Source organism: Augochlora pura, chromosome 8 (genome assembly GCF_028453695.1).
Source record: "Augochlora pura isolate Apur16 chromosome 8, APUR_v2.2.1, whole genome shotgun sequence".
NCBI classification, from domain to species: Eukaryota; Metazoa; Arthropoda; class Insecta; order Hymenoptera; family Halictidae; genus Augochlora; species Augochlora pura.
In genome coordinates this window covers 13,532,311-13,555,358 of record NC_135779.1, presented here as the reverse complement: position 1 = coordinate 13,555,358, position 23,048 = coordinate 13,532,311, and the positions used below count along the sequence as shown (strand labels likewise).

At 35.6% G+C, this 23,048-nt stretch overlaps 2 protein-coding genes across 5 annotated transcripts; one reads left to right on the top strand and one right to left on the bottom strand.

Moving 5' to 3' along the window:
• The first annotated feature begins 264 nt into the window (after nt 1–264).
• On the top strand, nt 265–3,678 carry LOC144474370 (SUZ RNA-binding domain-containing). 4 transcript variants are annotated; one of them, XM_078189140.1, is made up of 4 exons: nt 265–385; nt 459–548; nt 1,616–1,805; nt 1,868–3,677. In XM_078189140.1, the coding sequence occupies exons 2-4, from the start codon at nt 508–510 to the stop codon at nt 2,057–2,059; spliced, it is 423 nt and encodes a 140-aa protein (XP_078045266.1). In that variant the 5' UTR covers nt 265–385; nt 459–507; the 3' UTR covers nt 2,060–3,677. The 4 variants fall into 4 exon arrangements, with proteins under 4 accessions (XP_078045266.1, XP_078045263.1, XP_078045262.1 ...); XM_078189137.1 differs by lacking the exon at nt 265–385 and adding an exon at nt 1,184–1,254 and having other exon boundaries at nt 399–548; nt 1,868–3,676; XM_078189136.1 differs by lacking the exon at nt 265–385 and adding an exon at nt 1,172–1,254 and having other exon boundaries at nt 406–548; nt 1,868–3,678.
• A 1,220-nt stretch (nt 3,679–4,898) lies between these two features.
• LOC144474482 (acetylcholinesterase-like) lies at nt 4,899–12,095 on the bottom strand. Its single transcript, XM_078189324.1, has 9 exons — nt 11,889–12,095; nt 10,521–10,667; nt 9,854–10,013; nt 9,284–9,469; nt 7,766–7,965; nt 6,830–6,992; nt 6,020–6,319; nt 5,575–5,707; nt 4,899–5,133 (listed from the first exon to the last, which is right to left on the bottom strand). The coding sequence occupies exons 1-9, from the start codon at nt 12,093–12,095 to the stop codon at nt 4,899–4,901; spliced, it is 1,731 nt and encodes a 576-aa protein (XP_078045450.1).
• Nucleotides 12,096–23,048: the final 10,953 nt, after the last annotated feature.

Here is a 23,048-nt window from a genome sequence, read left to right as displayed (position 1 = left end):
CGTTGGATTGAATCATGGACTATAATCGAATGCTCTTGAATAATTGGAGAATCAACATTATATATTTATAATTTAGAACATATTCAGGATACCATGTACAAAACATCTACTCTGTAAGAAGGTAGAAAGTTGTGCGCGATGACTCCACGAATAGCTTAGAGGCAAGCAAAGCAAGGAGAGTACTTTACTCGTTTTCTCAAATTCTACATGTTATACGACCCAATTCGTTGATATTACCACTTTAGCTAATGATGAAAAGATATATGCACAATTACCAATCAGGTCCAAACCTTTTTCAGGGTCTAAGTTTTTCTTGTGTCATACTATTCAATGGTCCGTTCGCAGCGCTAGGCTTGTGCGGCTCTGCTACAATCAATTTGTTCGTGTATGTACATATATGCTGGTCTTTTACGTTCTTAGTAGTTTATGTCAAGGCTGTATTAGTAAGTTTCTTGCAGTCCCTAAAAAGTAGAAGTTAATACAGAAATCCCGAAATGTCAACCATGGATGATGTTCTTGAAAGTTGGGAGGAAATTGAGGAATCTGGAGTAAGTTCTATTTTGTATGTAACGAAGACAGCATTGTTTCAAATTGAATTAGTAGAGCAATAATTCTGTTAACCTGTATGAGAAAGGATGTTCGTAAAGTGTTCATTTTTGTTGGTATTCATTTTATTAAGTAATCCTAGAAATGTACAGGAGCAAGATCATATGACAGTGAAATATTTCTATTACAATTATTTCTAAATTCTTGGATGTTATGTGTAAGAACATTCTTGCATTCTTATACTACATAGGTAGGAATCCATGTGGCTATTGGTTGTAGTGGTAATAGGAAAATACATTGCTTTCCATAAGGTTACGTTTCTATTGCAATGAAAGAGTACAATTAATTTTAAAAAATTTGTATTGTATGTTTTAATTGAAATTATTATTGTAAGTGTTTGATTCTGTCCAAGAAGTTTCTATTATAGTCATTTTAAACTTATACATAGTAGATTTTGAGTATGCATTAATAGTACTATAAGTACTGCATTATTAGGAAGTAATACTATAATGATTAAAAAAAAAATCTTCACACGTAAATGAATTTAGAAAATAAAGAAAAATTACAATTGGAAATGTGCAATATGGTATAGAATTAAATCGAGATAATGTAATATTAGAACTAGAATCGATTTCAGGCTCTCGACAAAAAGTTGGATGCCCTCCAGTTAAATGCGGTAGAAGCATTAGAAGAAATAGAATCTTCTAGGTAGGTTCAAGAAGGTGGACATTATAATGGTTTGTAAAACTTCTAGACGAGTATGATTCATGACATCTTAATAAATTGTACACATAAAGTTCTTAAAATGAAAAACAATTTCGAAACTTTATAATTAAAAGGTACTTTACAAAATTTTTGATTACAAAACAAATTTATATTATAATAATATAATATATTATAAAAATAAATTATAATAAAAATGAACAGCTATGTAATAAGAATGCTTAATTCACTTCTTTGTAAATACATAATTGAAATAAACCTTAATGTGTAATAGTTTATTCAATATACTTGCTATTGCTATTGTGGTATATTCTAGTTCTGTGGTTTTATAATTACAATGTTCTAGTTTTAAAACCAATCAAAGTACAAACACAAGAATGATAATATTGGGTGAAGATGGTATGAGATCTCAGTACGTACCACCAAAACCTACAGTAAAAATATTAAAAAGACCAACAAGGGATTCCCAAGGTAGTGGCGATGGCCCATTAGTAAATGGAGACAAACCAAAACATCCTATAAAAACTTTGAAACAGGTAAACGTTATAAATGTAAAAACCGTAGAAATAAAAAATTATATAATAAAATATATTTTTAGAGGGAGCAAGAGTATGCAGAAGCAAGAAAAAGAATTCTAGGTGAAGAAAAAAGCCCAGAAGAGAAATTAGAACAAGAAATAAATAGAATACAACCAAAGACAATAACTGCTAGTGGTAGTGGTCTACCAAGTAACATTCTTCGTCTGCCTATTGGACCAGATGGAACACAAGGGTTTAATGTACGCAGGTAGCGCGTCTTCCAGAGATCAACTTTTTCCACCTATCTTTTTCCTCTTCTTCCTTCTTGTTGGCATGAGGAAGAGAGGCGGCTATGAGGCTGATGGCAGACAACAGTATGCTGTTTCTGCCCAAATGCAAGCATTATGCTCCTGTCATTTTGAAAGGAGCATGATAAAAGCTATGCCCTCTGGGCACTGCATTACATAGACCATACCTACAAAAGGATCAAGACTAATAAATCGGCAAAGATAAGTTACTATAGAAATGGTAATATTTCTTACCTATATAATACTATGTTTTGTTGATGTTTGTCATATTTTAAACAATTTTGAATAACAAAATTGAAATCTACAATCGTCGTATAGGGAACATGTTAAAATGAAATATTTGACTTACAATATGATATGAAGTGAGAAACTATTTTATTTTCTGCACTTGTATCTGCTATTCAAGTCTTTGAAACAAATTAAACAATAAAAGATGTCTCTTATATGAGTCTGTTATGTATTTCAATGATTGATCCGTTGTCATATTTATTTAACTTTTCTATGTTTTTTAAACAGAAAAATTATTATAGAAAGGAATTTCACTTTTGTAAATATAATGTTTCATTTCTTGATTAATGTATCAAACATTTTCCTAATGCATTCAGGATAACAGTAAGTTTCGAATAACGTTTACTGTTAATGTTATTGTACTCAAACAGCACAATTTTATTAAAACGGTTTTTATCGATAACATATTTTACATGTATTTAATTTTTTTTACAGAGCATGTATATATAGTTTCATTATACAGGCAATAAAACTATTTCAAAAGTAAGAATGACATCAGTTATGATGTTTTAGTTTATGTGATAATACCAAAATGTTTTAATGTTTAGCCCGTAAATTACATTATTATATGTGAGTATCAAGCGATGATCTACTGATGGATCACGTCGGCAAACAAGAATACATTATTCTGTGATCCTCTGGAAGATCACGTTGTCCTGAATGTAATACGAACTTATAGAGATAGAAGAAGAGAATTTTTTTACCACTCTAATATATAATAAAGGGTTTTATATGACTGGGAATACTCTTGTGATCACACTATGTGCAATGATAAAAGTATTTTTCATTGAAAGAACCGTACAGTGAAAACTTCTAAAAAATTGTCAAGTAGTTTAAGTTCTAAAGTCTGAAGCATTGTATTGAAGGTTCAAAACGGTTTAAATCTTTCTCTTCCTAATTTATGTTATATGAAAATTCAATATACGCTCCACTTAATATTATGTAATTATAATTTTGATTGCTTAACCGTATAATTGTGAGGACGATAAATTTAATGTTATGTTTGTTCAGTCGAGAAAATGAAACGGTGTGACACTCGTTTGCACTTTAGGGATTTTTGTAATCTATTCGCAAAATGAGATACGGGCCAATAAATATTGAAACCTACAATTCGTTTTATGTTTTCGGAGTTTTAATATCCTCTTAATCTCTTAAATGATTTTTGATTACACATAATTCAAATCATTGTCAATTAATTGCACAAAAATTATTTAAAGGATTAAAGTAGTGTATCAAGAATATTGGTGAAACGTTTATGTAAAAATAAAGATGAACAAGATGATTTTTATGTTACGATATTTTGTTTTATTCATATGCTGAGTGAAAAAAATGGGTGAGTTTCATGTGTTATTGTAGGTTTTTATCTATTCATATTTCATTAGATACTATAATTACATACTTTAAGTATACATTTTTGTGTATAGTTATACATAGCAGTACTGCTTATTAATTATTTTTCATACAGTCGAATTTCTATTATCAATTTTTCACAATCGAATGGTTTTAGATATTCAAAACCGATTGATTTGAAGAACGGGCGTTGTTAGGAATCACTAGAATTCTATCTTTCAGTGGATACTGTAATGTATGGTCTGCTGAGGTATTGTTCAAGAAGAAGATAGCGTCGATGCCCAGTGAGATTATACGAAATTAGTACAATAATACCATACAATAATGTAATACATTATTATATTACAGCAACAGTTGCCACAAACAACATTTGTGTTATTTACGAAGAAGGTTTTTTACCGTCCAGAAATTTCACGTTCTAATGATCCGTCTGATTAGTACAGTATTTGATCAAATTTACCACCGTTTGATTATTGCGGCACACGACCCAGTTTATCTCAATACACAACCCAATCTACTACTGTCTGATTTTCCTAAAATCCAACTAAATCTACTATCGTCTGACCATTATAAAATCTGACTCAATCTACTGCACAATAGCACTGTTTCAGCTAATTTCTTTTCTGCAATTCACATTAAATCTACCGATTGCTAAATAATGTATATTTCAATTAAGAAATATATGCAGTCATTTTATATGGAAAAGCCTTTATATTTAACATAACGTTAAAGCAAAAATTGCAGATTGAGACATTTTGTACAGCACAATGAACTTAGTCTTAATATTTAGCTATGCACACACGCTTCAAGACACTTTATTTATCTAAATAACTACTTTTGTTTTTCTAGTCAACAGTAATTGTATATGTTTTCATATTACAAATTGGGCAGTGGCGCAATATTTATTTTGTGTTAAACTGGATCCTATCGTAAACATATACTGCCTGAAATGCCATAATAGTTAGGGAAGCCTCTAAATATTAAAGAGGCCACAATGCCTCTTTAATATTCACGACACTATGGATGAGAATATTAGTTTACGTATAGGATGAACGATATATACATTTAAGATCGATTTCATTGCCATGAATATTTATTAAGTTATATAAATAATTTGTATTACTTTAAACATTTATATAATTCTCTTCATGCCAAAGAATGTTGACTAGAAGAGCGCGCTGAAGACGCTTGAGGATGCTGTAGCCGGCACCGGCTTGCATCCACTGATTTCGGGGAGTCTGGTATTAAGACCGTCCGCGTATGATTGAGTTATTGTATTTACTATGCGACTTCTCATGATCGCAGTTTCGTTGATTTCTAGTTGTGCACCGTTTATAGTGCTATCCACCCAAGTCACGTCGAACACGATGGAATCGTTTACATTCCTTGGTGTCGGATTTCTGGAGAACATACGTTTTTCAATCAGTTTTTACGCATGCGATTCTAAATATTTGGATCGATTGGAAAGTTCGTTATTTTTAAATAAAAGATTAATAAATAACCGGAAAGAGTAAGAATATTTGTTTGAATTTCTGACACGAAATGAAACGAATTTTCCATTGCATCTAACACAATTGTAGGACAATGCTAAAGGTAAATTTTTGTTCAGCTCAGCAATTAAAAGTATCTTTTCTATTATAATGTAAAATTTATAGTGGTTTCTTTCAATTTTATTATTTCTGGAAAAACAAGCATTTGTTTTAGTATTCATTCAGCTTTTTAACTTCGATAATGTGTGCGTATATACCTTTCTCAATCGATTTTTAAACACAGATACTATTGTGTGTTAAATATGGTTAAGAATGAATTGTGTTATACTATTTTAAATTGGATGTGCTTACCCATATTTAGCAAAGTTTGTCCATAAGGTGATTATCTTCTTTCGGAATACGTTGAAGGCATGATTAGGGTCTGTCGGCGCGTTCAGTATTTGTACATTGAACAAGCATCCAATGTCATCGACGTGAGCGGTTCCTGAAATCAATCATATTAAAAAACGGTCTCGATATAAACAAAAATTGATTTCTTCTCAATTTCCTTCACTTCTTTTATGATACATTACACATCTACCAAAGAACCAAATATTCCTACCCTTGTGTTCGTTTCTTACAGTTGTGATAGTGAATGTTACGTTTAAGAAAAATTAATAATGTACTAATCGTACTAATTATGAAACAAGTATTAATAACGTAACGTATAACAAATAAATTTCATATTTTCATATATCAAGTAATAATTACATAACAGTGCCAAGTAAACAAATAAGAATTTTGCAAACAGTCGTACCATTTAGCGTGTCGCCTACCAACTCGTGCATATTCCATTGTGATTGGTAAGAGAGCATATAATAATAAATAGGATTGTTTTCGTTCGACTTCGCTATCAATTGCTGCGTCAAATCAATAGGAGCCGTGAACAAGAGGTTGGTCATAATATCAAGAACAAACCGAATCAAAGGATCAGGGAGTACGTTGAACACTACTCCAGTAAAGGCACCCAACACATCGTCTACGATTCCACTGATACCCATTGAGGTCTGTATCAGATTTGCTATTGCTTCCTGATGGCTTCCATTTCCAACCATATCTACGCAACGATACAGTCAATATAGTTTCTAAGATTATATTAACATCTTTCGATATAACTCACTTATCTGATTACTTACAAATGAACATCTTGTCTAATACTCGTTTCAGACAACAGTATAGCTTGAACAAGCTTATGACGGGTCAAAGTGGACCCGATCGTAATTTTTAAAGCAAAACACTATCCAGAACTAAAAACGACTAATATGTGTTGCTTTATATAAATTACAAGACTGAATTTGTTAAACTTTTCGTTATTTGTATTATAACATAATGCTACAATTTCAAAATATATATTCAATCATTTTTTAAGTAGGGGACTCCAGAATTTGGTAAATATGTGAAACCGGTAATGATGGCCAGCAGAGTTGGAATTTGTAACATTTTTGTCAATAATGAACCAACGTGAATGTATTTTAACAATAATTTTGGGCAACGATACGATTGGAGATTATTCAAGACGGATATACTGTCGTCGTTGTGAACCCGTGACCTCGGTTTTTGTACTCACAGTTCAAGAAGAAGAGAGCCTCGTCCTTATTGCGACCCAAAAGTGTAGGCACCTTACTGAAGTTTCCAGACTTGTATTTCTGTATGGGACACACAGTCAAAAAAGAACTTCCGTCGGGTGCAAGGTCAGCATTCTCTATTGTTGGTCGGAATGGTAAGAAACCCTGAAAAATATTTATAATACAGTTTATCTTTTTCACTCGTATGACGATTTTGAGGTGCTACTACAAATTGCTACATCATTTTTCAACATAATTTTTACATGATTACATTTGACTATATTTAATAAATCATTCAGAGCGGAAATATTGCATGAACAAATGGACTCAATACAAAAGAAAAATAATTACTAAAAGTAGAAATACTATAGGTCAGAATAATTCTATTGGGTTTGGTATTAAAATAATTTTGAGTGTAAATGGTTAATAAGAAGTAAATAAAAGTTTGAAAGACAAGCAGTTGTGATAAATACGCGCGCGCTTTCTTCCTCTCTCTTTTTCTTATTCTTAATGTTAAAGAAAAAATCTCAAGACAATACAATGATCCCGTGAAAATTAAGAATGTTGAACTCAATTGAACTGCAATCAAATGTTTCTGTACATTGAATTCTATGAAGGGTATTCCAAAAACGTTCGAATCAAATCAAATGGGTAATTACTAGGCTCATTTGAAGACTTTTTCCTTCGCAAAAATGTTTTCCGTGGCCTTGTTAACGAGTTATTAACTAAAAACACTGACCAATCAGAGGTCGAGTACGATCTACGAATTTTTGCGCGATGGCGAACTCGATTACGAATTCGTTAACAGAGTTGCGGAAAATATTTTTCTTAAGGAAAAAATGTCTTTAAATGACCTCAAGAATTACTTATTTCCTTTGATTCGAACATTTTGAGAAATATATAAATATTTATGAGAAATGGAGGAATGCTATATTTACGAAGTCCACTTGGTGAGTCTTCATGGTCATCTCTTTTACGTCCACACCACGAAGGAAATTCACTATACCGTCTGCAGTTGTTCCATCGTAGCCAAGATTGCTGGCGAGGCTGCGACCGTTTTCAAATGCTTTATCGGGTGAGTGGAATGCCCATTGGCACAATGGCGTTCCGCTTTGTTGTATCGCTTGTTTGAAGAGCCCTGAATTAAATAAATCGGTACGCACACGCCTAGTTATTACATATGTAGTACATAACAATTTATTTTTTGAAAAATAATTTGTACTTTTTTCGTGTGTACAGTGTTACTGTGTACACCACGAAAAGTTATTTATAGAACTAACAAAAATGAAAGTTCCTATTTCGAACCACTATAAAACATATTACGTTTTGCTCTGAAGACAAATAAAAACAATTTTATTATACATTTACAGCTTGAAGAATCACTTTGATTTTTTTAAATATCTAATATTCCTTCAAATGTAGATTAACGCTGTTTTTTAATTGTTTACTTTTCTTTAACCCTTAGGGCTCTAAATACTCCCGGCCGAAACGGTCCGTAGGGACAGCGCGCGGCTAGCCCTGACGATCGCTGGGGACGGAATACTTTTATGCTAGACTGACCGGAGCATTTAAGAACAGACGCATATATGCGCCCTTAGGCCACGCCGATGACTTAGAGTAAACGCATATCTGCGTCCATCGGCCACAACGGCGGCTTTCGCCAAACGCATATATTATTAAAGTATTCTTGCCTTTTTTTAAGTTTGTTGAGAGTAATACGAATATTCTTATATGTTTCTTATTAGCTTTGGTGGCCTTGTGTTGTTAATGTTCTTCTATCTATGTTATAAATGTGTTTTTATTTATTTTATAATGAATACTGTTGAATATAAAGAATACTAACTTTCTATTATTCTTATTTAAGCATTTTTTTAAATTAAATTCATTCTACATTTAAAGTATATTTCTTGTTTCTACTTCATTTAACTTCAAGTTTCTTTAGTCCAACTTCACTATTATTATTAATATTGCAAGTTCAACTTTAATTATTTCGATCATAATTGTCTTTCCATACTGTTTAATTTGCACTACTTCATAAAGATTGTCTTATGCGATTATAATTTCGTTTTGATTAATAAGAACTAGAAACAATTGTCGGCTATTTTTATTTAGCTTCGATTATGCCGAAAAGAGTCTTCCGTAGAAGAAACTATAATACACATAGCGTACATAAGAAAGGAATAAATTCTCTAATATAGTATAGATTTTTATAGACGTGGCAGTAAATGCATTAATATAAAATATTGATAACCGGTTTCCGGATTTTGTGCACTTATGATAAAAACGAGCAGGTGAAACACAGAACAGAAGTAATATGAACAAAATTCAAGATTAGAGATGCAATATTGAAATGACGAAAAGAAGAAATGAACTTCTGTTTCGTGCAATATAGGTAACCAATTTTGGCCTTGCATAAAAAGTTGTATGAATTGGCTACTAATAAGTTCACAATGTACCTTTAGATTGTTCCGATAACACGTGTAATCCTACAGAACCACCGCCGGCACTTTCACCAAAGATAGTCACTTGATTAGGATCACCGCCAAACGCAGCGATATTATCCTGCACCCATTTCATAACTAAGAGTTGATCCTTCATGCCAGCATTACCTTGGGCATCAGGATGACCCAGTGCCAAGAATCCTAAGAATAAACACTATTCTCATATAATCTTCTTTGTATCACTAAAACTGCTGGCCAGGTCAAAGTCACGTATCTTAGATTTTTAATTTCACAAAGTTTTAAAAAAAGTGAAATTTTCAACTTCAAGAATTTTTTAAAAGTCGACTGTCAGTGTTGTACGACTTACTTTTACGTAAAACGATCTCGCAGACTCTCCAAATACAATGGTATATATGGTTTTGTAATACTCACACATGTTTAAAAAATATTTTATTCAAAGAGATGACTTTAACGTAACAACATTCTTCATAATTTTTCTGTTTATATCAGCAATTAAAGAAGGAAGAATTGCTACTAACGTTACGATTTAATTTTTAATGCATTTTCAAAAGTGAACCAACGTACCTAGCGCACCGAGACGATAATTCATGCTGACGAAAACAATGTTCTGTTCAAGTATGAAGTCGGGTCCATAGAAGGATATGTTGCTGTATCCTGAGTAAAATGCTCCGCCATAGATCCAGAGCATGACTGGTTTCAGGGCGCTTGAATTATCTACATTCGACTGATATAATATCAATGATAACTTCCCGTAATTTAAGAATTACTTCTTGTAATTTAAGAATAAACAATGACGTTTCTGGTTACGCGACTTAGTGCTTCATATTATTAAGGATTTTGTTTAAGATAAATTATCTCTATATCATATTTCCGTTTGCCAAAGTTTCAGAACTATTACGGCGAAACTTGTGAATATTTTTAAAGACTTTGCTTACGTTAAGTTATATCACGTTTCTGCTCGCAAAAGTGACGCAACAAATAAGGTGACTTTTGCGAAATAAATTGTTATAAATATTAAGAAGTATAAAGATTAATTGAAAGATGATTGGTTTACATTTTACAAAATATTAGCTTTTTAGATATTATAAAATATCAGTAATAAAAAAATGAAAGAATATTAAGAAGTTAGCTCGGTGCATATTCTAACATTTGATATCATTTTAGGTGGACTTTTTCTGAAAACAATTATTGCTTCGATGAATGTTACGAGATAATTATTAATATATAAAACGATTTTTACCTGTGGGGTTAACACGTTCATGTACAAGCAGTCCTCGACTCCCATATAGCCTTCGCTAAAGAAATCAAGTTGAGGACAGACACCTCCTTCCTCTACAGCATCGTAAACGTTTGTCCATGATTTTTTTGGAACGGGTGGCTAAATATTTACGAAAAAGACATTCTTTATTCTTTTAATTCTTCTCCTATTCTTAATTTAATTCTGTTTCACAACTTTTTTAACTTATTTATATTTTTCATTATTTTGCAAACACTACAATCAGGTAAAGAATTCTTTCACAGAAGATTTTATGCATTGGATATATTTTAGAAATTTGTACATGTCATAAATATACAGGGTGTTTTTCAAATATTGTAACTCCGGGAAATGGGGGGTAGCTGAGGCTATTTCAAGTGACTTTTTCATTTTCCGAAATGCAATCTGCGGCTTTATTAACGAGTTATTAACAGTTAAAGTTGGTTGCGCACCGACGAGTTTTCGTGCTGCTGCGCACATGAGCGCGAACGATTCAGGGACGACTCAAGCCCGTCTCGGTGACAGGAGCCACTATATATGTATATATAGGTAGAAAAATAATTAACTTCTCGTGTTCTCGTCTGTGTTTCGTTAAGCATATGTACCTTTCATAAGAAATATGCTCAACAACTTTTGTGCTTACTGATAATTATACTGCGTATGTTTCAGCAAATGCATATGTTTATATGAAAGAGGTAAAATTGGACTTAACGATAATCGGTTTAAGTTCACGTGAAGCTTATGTTACTATAGGATATCACATAATGGTAGAAATATGTAATCTCACTTAAAAAAACATCGATGACCTTGAAATCTCGAAAAATATGACTATTCAAAAGAAATTATTCCCACTGCAACATCTGTTCTTTCGAACCATACAATCTTTCCCTAGCATTTTTTAATATTCTTAACGATAACAGAGACATTTCATACTTCTGAATATATTAATCTATAAATGTTATATAAACATCCCCAGTTTACTCATAATTTTTATCTATATTGGGTCGTTCGGAAAGTCTGTTTCGTTCTTTTGCGAGAAAATGCAGGATGATTTTTTAATGTTTATGGTAAGAAAAAGTACTTCTTGACATTTTTCTGGTGACTTGAAAAAACTATACATTTAGAAGTCCTGTTTTCTATTGACAAAATACATTTGACAAATAGAAAAACATTTAACATGGAAAATCACGCTTGAGCATTGATTTTGTGTTAAATTTTTTTAACGGATCTCTGCAGATATTATAACAGAATTAATAAAAATGTAGCAACTAGGTGAATACAAAGGAATTGAACTTGTAAAATTGATTGATAGCGAAGAACGATGCATATACATATAGTTTTTACCTTGAATCTCAGGGTACCAATGGGTGGTTCCGCATAAGGGATACCCAAGAAAGCATTGTACTTGACGGAGTGCCATACCGTCTCCTTAACGATACCTTTGACTGGTCCGCTGGTAGTCTGGACCACATCTGTTCGAGTGTACTCTTCGCTGAAGCACTGTGGCAGCAACCACAGCGTAACGAAGGCAATCCCTGTTAGACGAATCATAGTAATTTACCCGCCGTCCTAATGATGCCACGATCTTGGACACCTGGTATATATAGCACCGACATTGTTGGGAACCTTGTCTTATTGTTTGAAACAGATGTTTAACGCACTATTATTTCACTGGGAAATTGATCGATGCCGTTTGCAGAACAAACATTAATATTTTGTAATAAGATGTCATCGTCAACACGTGGCATGTTGCACAATATGCGGTCGGTGATACGGGAAAAAAAGAAGAGGTACAATGTAATTCAGACTTGGACAATTGGTTCTCACACAAATTCTGGGATGATCGTTTACAAAGTTAGAAGCAACTTTACAATTTTCCAGCCCTTTCCCGAGTCCCTACTCCCACTCTTATCGTGGATTAGTCGACATCATAAACGGTCTATAAACTTTATATACGTAGGGTGTCTTACGTATCTCTATAAGTAAAAGTAAGACTAAAATAAGGAATATAGACAATATGGTAACGTTAACCTACAAGATACGAATTAATTACAAAAGCAACATTGCCTGCTAAGAGATTAGACAAAACCGCAATCAACTGAAATCAACAATAGATTCAATAATTTCTCGATGTCAAATTTGTGTTAACAAGGGTGCACATCACTTTGAAACGAAAGTACACACATCGGTATATTTAGCGGCGCCTAAATCATATTTTGTATTTTTGCCGTAAATTTTTGATAAAACATTTGTATGGATTGTTCGTTATATAACATTTTTACTTGTAGGAGACACTGCCAAGGTATATACGGAAAAATATAGATCATCTTGTATATGTACATGTAATAGTTCTGTAACACAGTGTTGATAATATGAGAATGGCTCTTATGAGTTCTCCTTCAAGCATATAATAACCTAGTACGTATACGAGGTAGTTAGCCCCCGCCGACTTGGTGCGAAAACCAGGGAGCGTGTCTTAGGACTGTCGCGAAACCTACACTACACTTGCACACTTGTAATAGATTGAATTTGTTACATTATATTCATTTTACTGGCAACTTAGTGTACAAATTATTTCATTCCATTTCCCAGTTCGAGTCAGTTGTTGGTAGCGATTCCACGAAGATACACCTTTGCCGCTCGAGGTGTATTAATTAATATTTCTTTTAAAGTTACGAGGCCAATTAGAATGAATCCAAAAACCCTGTTGAGGAGTCGTCAGATGTATGACCGAATCCTCTGAATATTGCACTTGGTGCCGACTACTACACTCGAAGGACCACCCACTGTGTGTGGGACTAAAATGACTGTTCTTAATTGTAACACGTAACCTAACCGTTACGTGTTCTGTCTATCTCTGTTCTCTGTACTGTACTGTCTGCTCTGATCTGCTCTGTCTGCTGGATGTATCTATACTGTTTGACTGTTTGCTCTATTCTGTTTGAAGTTCTAATATAGTCTCCTGAAGGTCTGTGTTTGAATCTATTCCAATTTCTGTCATTTTTTCTAGCGACCCCTCTTTGGGCCTTATGCGCCCCCCCCCCCCCTCCAGAGGGAAGGGGAAACCCAGCCCTCCCTTCCAATGTGCCCGAAGCACGTTGTCTGTGGTGGGGATGACTAGGCGGGCCGCGTGCACTCGGGGGTGGACGGATGTTTTTGGCAATGTTTTGGAAATTCAGCTAGCCAGGATCGCTGATGCCGATACCTGATGGCCGAGTCCCTTTTCCTTAGGCTTGGGACTTTATGGCGGGGCTTCTTGGATCTGTGAGACTAAATGATGGCATTACCTTCATCATCCTGAAATCTATTTACTTTATGTGCCACATGTTGGCTGCGGACCGGCAAGCTAACGACTGTAATAACCCTAAACGCATTTAAAACGAATTGCTGAAAAACTCACAGATGGCCAGTCATACCATAAAGTCATTTCTAAATCTCTCGCCCTAACAAACCCATTACCCTATTAGTGGCGACTCGGTGATGAAAGAGGCAACGGCCAGTCCACGAAACCATTTACCTTTACACCCTATCAGTGGCGACCCGTTGATGAAAGAGGCAACGGCCAGTCCACGCATTCCTTTCAAAATCTCCGCAAAACTCATTTACCTCCTGCCACGTGTGCAAACTGGCTCTCGGCTCGTAACACCATACATAAAATGTTTTAACTTCGATGGATTCTAGAGCTAAAAGTTCTGCATTTGACTTTTCACCGAAAAAGAAGAAGCAAACATTATTATTATTATAACTTATAAATATACCTTTGTAACATGAATAAATATTATATAAATATACATAAATAAACTTGATTTGTTTATAACTTCTTGTTATAATAAAATTTATTATGTTTCTCTGTTCCAAAACAATACATTATTGATTAATAAAATTCTGCGACGATATTTACACATGAGAGACGAAACATATTGATTCACCTTATTTTCATCATTTCCAGTGCATACGTTTCAGTGAATTATTTCTTCTATTAAAAAAATTAATTAATCAGTTAATTTTACTATTGTCATATATTAATATTACTAATACTACTAATGTTAATCGAAACTTATCCAATCTACTCAACAGAAGGTTGACTTCGATGATGACGTCACTTTCATCGTCATCACATATTAAATGGCGCACTTTTGTTTCGATTGTCTTTGTTTCGGCGCGAGCGAAAATAGAAGTTGCTCTGAGGCAACTTAATTGAAAGATGCTTTCGGTTATCGCTCGACTTCACGTTGAGAAATTAATCGCAAGTGAATGTTTAAATAAATCAGTCAAGTTACAATAAATCACTTTAATATTAATGTTGGACTAGCGAGGTAATGTTCCGAGAGACAGCGGTTCTGCGTTGTATAGTTGTAGTTCATTGAATGTGTCTTTTTTTTTTTTTTGATGGTGTGTTGTGGTGAGGTCTTTTACCGTGCCTGAAGACTGTGGCCTTCTTACCGGCTTGTTTGCTGTCGCTTAATTTTGTTGTTACCTATATGAAGTTTCTAAAACAAATAGTGATTATTGGGTGGGGAAAAAATTTTCAAAGAAAACCCCGTCTTTGTAGGTTTGCTGCAAACCTCGTGAGTTGGGTCAGTGTGGGATCGAGGGGAGAGGAGGTTAACTGGTGGTGGGTGGTTTATTGTAGGTTTGACGTGTCCAGTGGGAACTTTCTTTTTATTTTGTATGGAATTCTGTTTTTGTCGTATAGACCTGTGTCTCGAACAAGTGGGTTGTCGTGATTTTGGACTTCATAGTTGGTGATAATTTTGCGTAGGAAGGGGAAAATGAGTTCTATATTGGTTTCAGTGTGTAGGTTGTGTGTGTGATATCTGGAGGGTTTCCTTGTGATTGTTTTTAGTATTTTGTTTTGTAGGGTTTGGATCTTTTTTAACGTGGATTTAGGGGCGGCGCACCAGACTTGGGAGCCGTAGGTAAGGACTGGTCTTATGCAGGTTTTATAGAGTGTTAGTCTTAGTGTTCTCTTTAGTTTGGAGCCATGTGAGAGCAGGGGATGGATAGAGGCGGCTGCTTTTTTGGTTTTGTTGATCCTGTCCATGATAGCCGGGGACCAGTTTTGTTTGAAGTCAAAGATTGTCCCTAGGTAGGAAACCTGTCGGGAGTAGTGGATTGGGTGGTTATTGAGGATTAATGGGGCTGTTATGGGTGGTTCTGATTTCCTGGGGAAGCAAATGGCCTGGGTTTTTGAGGGATTTATTTGAAGTTTCCAGGTCGTAAAGAAGTGGGTGATTTGGTCCAGATACTTTTGTAATCTGTTGTGCAGGGTTGATGAGGACCAGGATGAGGAGATGAGGGTTGTGTCCTCGGCGTAGAGTGCTAGGTGTGTGTTGGGTGCTATGGGTATGTCGTTTATGTAGAGGCTGAAGAGGATGGGTCCTAGGATGGATCCTTGCGGTACTCCGGCTAGGATGTCGAGTTGTTCGGATTGGGTTCCAGAGATGGTCACCATGATTTTTCTGTTTTTTAGGTAGGATTCCATTAGTTTTGCGAAGATGAGTGGGAGTCCGAGATTGTGGATCTTGAATAGGAGTGCTTCCGTCCAGACTGTGTCGAAGGCCTTTGTTAGATCGAGGAGTACCATGGCTGAGGTTCGGTTTGTGTTGTGCTCGTGCGTGATTATCTGGGATATGCGCACGAGTTGATGAATCGTGGAATGTTTAGCCCTGAAACCAAATTGCTGATTTATTATCGTGTTATTTTGTTTTAGAAAGTTGGTGAGCCAGTAGTAAATACATTTTTCGAAGATCTTGCCAAGGAGTGATAGTAGGCTGATGGGACGGTAGTTTTCGGCTAACTTTCTGTCCTTTCCTGGTTTTGGTATGGGAACGACTTTGGCTATTTTCCAGCTGCTGGGAAAGTAGCTTGTTTTGATGGAGTGATTAAAAATGTAATGGAGTTGTAGCGGGATTTTGGAGGCAGCGTGTTTTAGTAGGGGAGGGGTGATACGGTCTGTTCCTGGAGCTTTGTTGTCTCTTAGGGTTTTTATGGCCTTGTGGATGTTGGAAAGAGGTATATATAGAGGAGATTCTTCTGTGTTGTTTGAAGTGGTAGGAGAGAGTTGGAGATTTGTTCGGAGGGTTTGGTTAATGAATTGTTTGACCGTGTTATCGTGGGAAGATTTGGCTTGGCAAGCATCGCTGTGTATTTTCTGAAATTTTTGGCAGAAGTGGTTTGCTTTGTCTGAGTTTGCATTGTTCTCGGAGGTGACTATGGAGTTTTCGTCCTTTATGGGTGGAAGATGGTGTTTCTTGTTGGTCAGGATTTTGTAGTTGTTCCAGAAAACCGGGCTTGGCTTTGTGTGTTGTTTGATTCTTTTGTCCCAGGCAGTACGCTTGATTGTGGCTATTCTAGAGTTTATGTCGCGTGTTAATTGCTTGGACCAGTCTTTGAAGTATTGAAGATTGTGTTTTTGCCATAGTTTTCTAATTTTATGGCGTAAGTTAATCAGGGACAGTAGTAGGGGGTCTGTACTGATGTCCGTGAAGTATGGGTGGGGAGTGTGCTGGGTCGTGGCTTTTTTGGAACAGGCTATGAGAAAGGATTGCAGGTTTCGGATGCAGGAGTCAACTTTGTCTGTGGAATTTAGGAAGTTGTGAGTTTGTAGTTGGCTGTTTGTTTTTTGTAGTTTCCCCAGTTCGTTATGGCGGTGGTGTGAGGAGGGGGCATGGGCTTCAAGTTGAATGTGAGGAGGACTGGTCTATGTTGTGTGTTGAAGTCGTCTGTGGTGATACAGTTTAGGCTTGTGTAGTGTTTGGTGAGGAAGATGTCAATTGTTGAGTTGCTTATATTTCTGTTCGTTTTTGAAAAGGTAAAGCTGCCGGGGTGGGTGATGTTGTAGTTTGAGTGGGATGAGTGCTTGTATAGGGTGAGGCCTGACGTATTATTGGAGTGATTGTTCCATACAAGGTGTCTAGCGTTGAAGTCGCCCCCGATTACAAAGTGTTCAGGTCGGTTTGTTAGGGTGTCCAGGTCGGTTTGTGTAATCTTTGTGGAGGGAGGGGCATATACTACTCCTATGGTTAGCCTGGGGGCTGATAATTTGATTAATAGGGTTTCTAGATTGGTATTTAGGGTCGGGAGTGTTTGGAAAGGGATGTCTCTTTTGATAATTATTGCTACTCCTCCTTTGGGGGAGGGTCGGTCGTTTCTGACTATGTTGTAGCCTGGGAGGGTGAGGAATATTGTTGGTGTGAGCCATGTTTCGGTGATTAGTGCTATGTGAATATTGTTTTTCTGTAGTACATGTGAAAGTTCTAGTCCCTTGGGAAATAGAGACTCTGCGTTCCACAGGAGAAGGTTAGGGAGGCGGGCCATTAATTGAAAGAGCTATATATAATTAGGAAGGCTTGGAATTTTTGTGCGTCTGTGGTGCACGTCATGAGTTTACTTTCAAGTTCTTTGGCTTTTTCTAACATTAGATTGATGTCTACAAGCTGGCCTATCCTGGAGAAGACGTCAGCCGCTTCTGAGAATTGGTCAGTGGGTGAGTTGTGGTTTAGTGTGGGTTTTTGTGTATTGTTGGTGTTGGTGTTTGTGTTTGCTAGGGCTTCCCGGTATGAACGGGTGAGTGGCTTTGGTGGCGGTGGAGGGAGTAGTTGGGAAGGGGTGGGGGGTAGGGGGGGGGGGGGATTGGTCTAGTGGTTGGAGTCTTTCTGGTGATATATTTGAGTAGAGAGGGACATTGGGAGTAATTTGCCGTATGGGCGCCGTGGCAGTTTGAGCAGGTGACTGGAGTGTCTTTTTTTTATGCAGTCTTTTGTCAGGTGTGAGCCTGCACATTTGATACATTTTGGTGGGAGGTTGCAATTTCTTGAGGAATGCCCGAAGGCTTGGCATTGGAAACGTTGAGTATAGTTTTTCTTTGAGAAGAACTTTTCCCAGTATACTCGAGTATAGAAAAGGTGACCTATTTTATTTATAGCGTTGAAGGTGGTGCCGTTGCAGAAGGTGATTTTATACACTACATACTGGAACTTGGAGCCGTCTGGTTTGCTACCAAGAGGGGTGATATTTGTGGGTTTAAGCCCGAGGGATTCAATTTCGTCCTGGATATCCGAGGTTGACATATTCGGGAGTCCTCTCAGGACTACCACGAGGGACTTCTCGTGATTAGGGGTGAAGGTGTGGAAGGGCTTGTCGGCTTTCCTAAGTTTGGTTTGAAGGTCATGGTATTGCTTCGTGTTGGCAAGGGAGATTTTTACCTTGTCACTCAGATACTTGAGTGCAAAGTTTGGTCCGTAATCGGCGAGAAGGGCCTGGGTGAGTGTTTTAATGTTTCCGTCAAAGTTGTTAATATAGTATATTGGTGAAGGTTTTGTCGTCGTGTTTTCGTACTCGTCGTTGTTTAGTGGAGTGGAGGGGGGGGGGGGGGGGGGGGGGGGGGGTTGATATCCTGATCTATTGGGGTTTGTGTGGGATTACTGGCGAAGGATGCCAGGATGTCAAACCTGTTTGACGTCTTTACGTTTGCCTTCAGCATGCTGATGTCTTCTGCTGGCTCCACGTTTAGTTCCGGGTGAAATCTTCTCGTGGCTGGCGGGGCATCTGTGAAGTCTGCCGTGCGCTTGCGCGGCAGCGGTTGTAGTATGGTCTTCCTCGCCTCGATTCTGGCTTATTCTGGTTCGTGGTTTTCACTGGCTTGATTTTTCTTAGTTGACACTTTATCGCTTTTAGAAAAGCGGGTGGCGTGGGTTTGAAGCACTGGATGCACACTGAGTTACTGACACAAGTTTCCCTGAGCGTAGCTAGCTGCGACACAAGGGAACTCTGCGTTGATTGAATGTGTCTTTTTATTTTTGTCGAACCTTTTATACCAATTTGGTGGCCCAAGAGCGCACCAATCAGTGCATAGCATTATTTTAGAATTTTTACTATGTCCAACCGACAAAGGGTAGCATGGTCGCGCCTACGTTCTGGGGTTTTCTCGGAGTTTGCATGAGCGTCGGCGTACCGCGTCGTTCGTCAGGTACTTTTTACCTGACATACGAATTCTTTGTTACGCCGTAACAGTCTTATAGTCGAAATTTGAAGGAGAGCTCTCGAATAACACTTGGTTAAGGTTTCAATTTATTTAACAGTACTATTCTTTGAAAAATGAGACCTTGTTAGTGTTGATTAAAATCTCTATTTTTAAAGTAATAATTTTGTGAAAAAATTATCTCTTGTTTAATTACCCAGAAACACGTAATCCATTGACTACAGCAAATCGAATTCTATGATTTCAGCATACTTTCCAAGAATATTTATTGTTTTAAACATACATACTTATTGTATCGTATAAATTACAAATTAAATAGTATATATTTAATTATATGTAATAACAATTATATGGGTATAATATTAGTGTTTTGAAAAGAAGGACTTATTGCAATCACTATCGTTCGGAAGTCTTCTTCTATAACCTTGTTGGTAAGCAACAGTCGCTGGTTTAATCAAACGATGTTTCATAACAGTTGCGTCGTTAATATCCAACTGTGCACCTGTCATGGTGCTGTCTAACCAAGTCACGCCGAATGTTGGGCCGGTATGTGAAACGTTCTTTGGTGTTGGGTTACTGTAAAAAGGAAAATAAAAATTAATTTTACGTCCATTGTTTTCTGTTTCATCCGGAGTGTAGTTCTCCAATCGTTTTTTTAGGCATAGATATTTTATTCTAATCTCCCCATTGCATTATCTTAAATATCAATGTTTTGCGAACTCAGTCACGAATTAAATTAGAAATAAACGAAACGCTAGGTTGTTGTTCCAATAATTGTTTTCGCCTTGACATCTTGTTGGTAAAGTTATATTATACAAGTTGTCCCAAAAATGTTTAACAATCCGGGAATAGGAGATATCTGAGATCATTTCAAGAAACTTTTTCCTTTACAAATATTTTCTCCAAGGTATTGTTAATGAGTTATCGATGAAAAATATTGATCAATGAGAAGCGAGCTCCGCTGATGCGTGACAGTCGAGCCAATGAGTGGATGAAATACAGTTTCGCTAATTGGTTCAGTCGCCTTACGTCAGCGATACCCTCCTCTCATTAATCAATGTTTTTTTGTTAATAATGACTCAGAAAACATTTTTGTAAAGGAAAAAATTGTTTAAAATGATCTCAGGTATCTTTCATTTCTGGACTGTTAGACATTTCTGGGATAACCTGTACATGTTTCCTAAACTTTTACTTATTTAATATTAGAATCACTAACTGAGCTTCTTACTCGACTAACGTATATTATTTTATAACAATGGCAAGGTCGGATTTCTTTAAACTTTGTATGATCTCTATTATAATATAAAATCAAATACAGTAGTTCATTTAAAAATTCCTAATAAAACATTTTCTCAGTATCAAGAATTGTTAAAACAGCAATTAAAATATCATTTTTACTGGTTTGTTAGTTCTGGTATTAGTCGCATCAATTGTTCATTTGACTTCCACATTCCCAGTGTCCGCATGGTGGAAAAATGGTAAAATATTTTTGGAACAAACTATAAAAATAACTAAAAAATAATTGAACACTCTAGGTGTTACTGGTATCGCTTTTTCTTACTCGTATTTAGCGAAATTCGCCCAAGCGTTGACCATTTTCTTCCGAAAAACGTTAAAGGGATCGTGCGGGTCCTTAGAAGCGTTCAATGCTTGTACATTGAACACGAAGCCAGTATCGTCCAAATGGGCAGTTCCTGGAATTAGATAGATCGCTTAAAGTATTCCTAAAATTGGGGAAAGTTAATTCGTGAATTAATTTTATTCGCTCCTATTATTTTGTACGGGTTGAGACATTTAACTGTGTTAAATTATGACATTTGACTGTGTTCACCTTTTATTCGTAAACTAATTGTTGTATCAAGACGAATTATCATCTTGATAGTTTAATTCTTTGTCGAGATACGGTTATTTTGCATTTTTTATTATAATGTTTGACCTTGTGATGCACAACATTACTTAAATGGAGTAAAAATATGATGAAAATCATATCTCGATCTTAAGCAAATTGTTTTTGTTTATCGTAGCATTTGTCCCTTTAAATAAAGAAGTGTTTTATTTTGACATTTCTCACATTATTAACGACTAATAATGTATTCGAAGCGATCAAGTTATGTTGTTCATCTTGTATGTTATAATGATTAAATTAAATTAAATTATTAAATTAAGAACTCTAGCACTACTGTTCTTTTCGTGCTAGAAAAATTCGTGTAGCATGACAGACTTCGAATGACTTATGTGAATGAAGAAACGGAGAAAATCTGTCGTACCATTTACTGTATTACCGACCAACGAGTGCACACTGTATTTCGTTCGGTACGAGAGCCGATAATAATAGACAGGATGACCATCATTCCATTTTGCTATAGACTTTTGTGTTAGATCAATTGGTGCAATAAATACTGCGTCAGTCACAAATTGTACGACAATATCAAGTAAGAAATCGGGCACCAAATTGAATAACAATCCTCCTACAGTTCCAAGAATCTGATCAACGACCCCATCAAACTCGGTTACTATTTGTAACATACGTATGATTGTTTCCATGTAGCTCGGATTTCCGACAAAATCTGTAAAACAGTAGAATCGCATGATCAGAGATATAAAACTCAAGTACCTCCATTGGTAGACACAGCACTACGACTATAAGAAAAACATACATTTAAGAAATATTTGAAAAAAATATAGTTTAATTTATGATTCAAGTTTATATTATTTCGTGTCATTAAAAAATCAACGAAAATAGGATTGCAATAACTCTACTACGGATTTTCATGTCAAATAAAAATGTTCGATGTCAATTAAAAATAACTGTCTTTCTTCCAAATCTTAATTTTACTTTCAATAATTTTAATTATTGAGAAATAATATGTAAGTGCATAAAATCTACTATGCAGTAATAAAATATTTGATAAAATATTCTTGTCGGCGAATTCTAAAGTAGGATAATAATAGTTGGGACCGTATGTTTCCTTTAATTAAGAGTTGCTGCATTTTGTACTTACAGTCTAAGAAAAATAGAAATTCATCATGGTTATAACCCATTAATATAGGAACTGCAGTGAAGTTTCCAGATTCGTACTTCTCTATAGGACATTTTGTCAAAAACGCTTTTCCCTTGGCGATATTAGCATTTTCGATCGTTGGTCGGAATGGCAATGCATCCTTCAAAAATTAAATCGTACCGTTCTTTTACTTTGCATAATATTTAATATTTTTCATTCAATTTTTAACACTGAACCCAACATGCTGGTCAAAATTACTAGTTTTATGTTTTTAATTTGCATATTGAAACCAAAAAGATACTTCCATATGAAATAATTAAAATTTTTTAAATTCTAAAAAATATTACAATAAAAATGAGAAAAAATCTAAATAAATTCAACATTGTTATTCTTATGAAGCGACATATAGTTTTTTGCTATTGGCCGAAAACTATGACAAAGATGGCTGCGGCATCGGTTCAACTAATACAAACAAACATTGAAGTGCCTTCTTGTCGTGTGAGGACTGTACGTTAGGGT